This window comes from Pseudopodoces humilis, chromosome 3 (genome assembly GCF_049639895.1).
Source record: "Pseudopodoces humilis isolate 2021_Gansu_Grassland_sample_001 chromosome 3, ASM4963989v1, whole genome shotgun sequence".
Taxonomy (NCBI): Eukaryota; Metazoa; Chordata; class Aves; order Passeriformes; family Paridae; genus Pseudopodoces; species Pseudopodoces humilis.
Window position 1 is genome coordinate 43,818,568 of NC_142202.1, and position 3,418 is coordinate 43,821,985.

Sequence of the window (3,418 nt, forward strand, 5' to 3'; positions counted from 1 at the left end):
AAGGGGCGATTAGATATTAGGATGGGCTGGCCAGGGGGGTGATGGAGTCACTGTCCCTGGAGGTGTTTAAGGCATGACGGGACACGGCACTGAGTGCCACAATCTGGTGGATAATGGTGCTTTGGTCAAAGATTGGACTTAATGATCTCAGAACTCTTTTCCAACCCAACTGATTCGGTGATTCTGTGAAGGTGTAAACAGTTCAAGGTCCCTCAATGCCTCCACCAACACCTCTCCTGCCGGCTGATGGAGCACAGGCCCCATCCCGCGCCTGCTCCTGTCCCTGGAGAACTACAGTGGGCAACACACGACCAAGGTGTTCAGAGCCGAGGGCAGGGACACGACAGCTGCTGCCACAACACACCGGGCGCTTGTGAGCAAATACCAGGGAGCACCTGGTTTCCGGGGGCTGCGACCGCTGCCCCCCACCCAGCCACCAGGGCAGGCGGCCAACCCGGTTCCAGGAGGCACTCATGGACCGCGCCAGGCAGCGGCTCCCGGGACGCGCCGCACGGGCAGCGGTGCTGCCGCGCGACTCTCGCGAGAGAGCGGCCCGCCTCGCCTGCACCCCCGCACATCCTGGGGCCTCTCGCGAGAGCGGGCCCCGCGGGCCGGCATGGAGGGGCTGTTCGCGCTGGAGCTGCTGGTGGAGGCGCTGCGGATGGCGGAGTCGGGGCCCGCGGAGCTCCCAGAGCCCGCGGAACACCCGGCCGTGGCGCTGCGCCTCTTGGACTTTCCCACCCTCGTTCTGCGCCCCGCCGCTGCCGCGCCGCCTCTGCGGCCGGGGCAGCTCTTCCCCTTCGGGCGCGGCAAGCGCTGCTTGTTCCGCTGGCGCCCGGACACGCTTTTCGCCGCGCTCCGCCGCCGCCCGCTCCGCGCCCTGCTCCTGGCGCTGCCCGCCGGGCTCGCCTCGGGACCCCCCCGCCTCCTCGGCAGCGTCCCCGTGTCCCTGGCCCCCGCCCCCGAGCTGGTCCGGCGGCCCGGGGCGCCCTCCTCCTGCGGTCGCCGCGGCCGCTTCGCTCTGCGGGACACCGCGGGCCGCCCCGTCGGGGAGCTGGTCCTGAGCTACCGCCTCAGCAGCCTGCGGGCCGGTGAGGCGAGTCCCCCCAGCCCCCGCGCTGCCACACCGCCTGCCAGCACCCCTGAACCGCGAGACGACGAGGAGGAGGAGAAGGAAGAGGAGGAGGAGGAAGAGGAGGACAGCGAGCAGCTGGAAGGCAATGTGTTTTGCCCTCCGCTGCTCTACTACAGCCGTGAGCCGGCTGAGCCTCAGCGGAAGCCAGCAACAGTGGGGCAGTGGGAGCATGTCGAGCCCCAGAGACCGCAGCAGAAGGACAAGGGCCACAGCCCACCACGTCCCAGTGCTGGGCCCTCGCTGCTGCACCCCGCCAGCCAGGGACAGCTCCACAACACCCTGGTGCAGCTGCCGCTACTCAGTGCCTTGCTGGCGGAGCTGTCGGTGCTCACACGCAGCGCTGTTCCTGCTGCTGTCCACCCCCATCTTGCCTGGCCCTACCAAGCCCCGGAGAGTGGGGATGCGGCCTCACGGTCCCCCAGTCGTTCCACTGCCGTCAAGCCTGCAGAGACACCTGTGGAGCCTGGCAGGAGCAGTGAAGTCACGAGCCCTCAGTTTAAACAGGGCTGTCATAAGGCCATCTCCCCAGGGTGTTCGGGGGTTGGGGGCAGACCCAAGAAAGCTGTGCCCCAGGGACAGCCAGCCTGTGAAAAGAACTGCAAAGTTAAGGAGAATAGACCTCCCAGAAAGAAATTGTTGTATGGGCTGACAAATACACTGAGGCTACGACTGCAGCAGACCAACCCGGATAAGCTGATAATTCATGAAAGGAGGGAGCAGTACAGAAAAAAGCAAATTGAGATGCTGAGAGAGAGAAGCCCCTTATCCAAGAGAAAGCTGGTCAGAAATACTGAAGAACAGCATGTGGTGTCTTGCAGACATTGTAGCACGGGAGGCAGATCAAAGCGGAATAATCAGTTGGATAAAACTGTTCAGACTTCATTAGAAAACAGTGCTCTCTCTGAGCCAATTTCTGTTGCAGGAGATGTGTCCCCTGGCCTGCAGAAACAATCTATTGCAAGTCTATCCGGGAACAATTCGACTGCAAGCGAGGAACATCCTTACAAAATAACTACAGCCCCCTTACCAGAGGAAATTGTGTTAAAATCTGCTCATCAGGAAAAGTTTGCAAAAGCTCAAGTCCCAGCAGCATTCCCATCAGATGCTAATGCAAAAGGAAGTTACAATGATGCAATACAGTTAATCCATCGTAAAACCATGGAGCCTGATGATGTGTCTGTTGTAAGTGGTCATAAACTAAGCCCCAGCAGGAGTGTTGAAAACAACTCTGAATTCATATACTCTGATGACTTCATTGCTAGTCCGGAGAACACAGTTTATTCAGAAGATTTCACCAGTGCTGAGTGTACAGGCAGAGACTCAAAACTTCATGACAGCAGTCCTGAACCTCTGTGGCTTGAAAGACCAAAGCAAGATAGGTCAGATACAGAGCCAGAATCCAGCAGGTCCAGAATTTCAAAGACAAGTCAAAGAGCTCAAAGTACTTCAGATCTTGTGCCAGTTCCTTCAGCTTCATCTCCAGTCCAGTCTTTGAGGAGAAACGGTGACTTTAAAACCAGCACAGGAACTAGTGCTGAATCTGCTGATTCACTTAACCTTGCTGAGATGGAGGCATCATTATTAGATGAAGAGCAGAAAGCCCGAGAGATGAGTAAGGAAGAGAACAGGGGTGATCAACATATTAAAGAAATTTCTACACTGAGAAGCAAACAAGTTAAATCTGATACTGATCTGAATATAGGAAAGGGGCAGACCTCTACAGGACAAAAACAGTCAGTAACTCAAGTTAGCTCTTTCTTGCCATCTAACATGTCTGATCTTGAACTTAGTGTCCTGGAAAACAGCATGTCAGACAAAGAAGATGATTTTCTGGAAAAACTACATGGTCCTAATGAGTACAAAGACATCAGTGAACTTGTAATAAAAAAGCTCCCAGGATATACAATGTAATTATAAGTTTTAACTGTCAGGATTAAGATACAATATTTAAACTTTGAAAATCCCGTTACATTTAGTTGCACTATGTGCAAGCTAATTTAAGATTTTATCATGCACATTTATTATATCAGTGAATTTAGTTATGAGATTTTAAAAATAAACTACTATTTGAATCTCTAACAAATGGTGTCTACAGCCTGACTTCAGCATCATTATCTTAACACAAAAGTAATCCAAACAGCATATGAAACATAATTTACTGTCAAAGGAGAAATTAAGACAGAAGCAGCAAAAGCAGTCATTACCCACAAAAGTAGTCCCGGGTAGAAGTAATAACATGCTACCAGAACAGCCAAGTACAAAATTAATTCCTGACCAAACAGA

General features: G+C 54.2%; 1 protein-coding gene across 1 annotated transcript; it reads left to right on the forward strand.

Annotated features, from left to right (window-relative positions):
* The first annotated feature begins 616 nt into the window (after positions 1 to 616).
* On the forward strand, positions 617 to 3,097 carry MAP10 (microtubule associated protein 10). The gene has a single exon (XM_005518661.3). The coding sequence runs from the start codon at positions 617 to 619 to the stop codon at positions 3,044 to 3,046; it is 2,430 nt and encodes an 809-aa protein (XP_005518718.2). The 3' UTR covers positions 3,047 to 3,097.
* Positions 3,098 to 3,418: the final 321 nt, after the last annotated feature.

Bases quoted from the DNA above. Each gene is read 5' to 3' on its own strand.
- MAP10 (XM_005518661.3), top strand. From the start codon at position 617: ATGGAGGGGCTGTTCGCGCTGGAGCTGCTGGTGGAGGCGCTGCGGATG.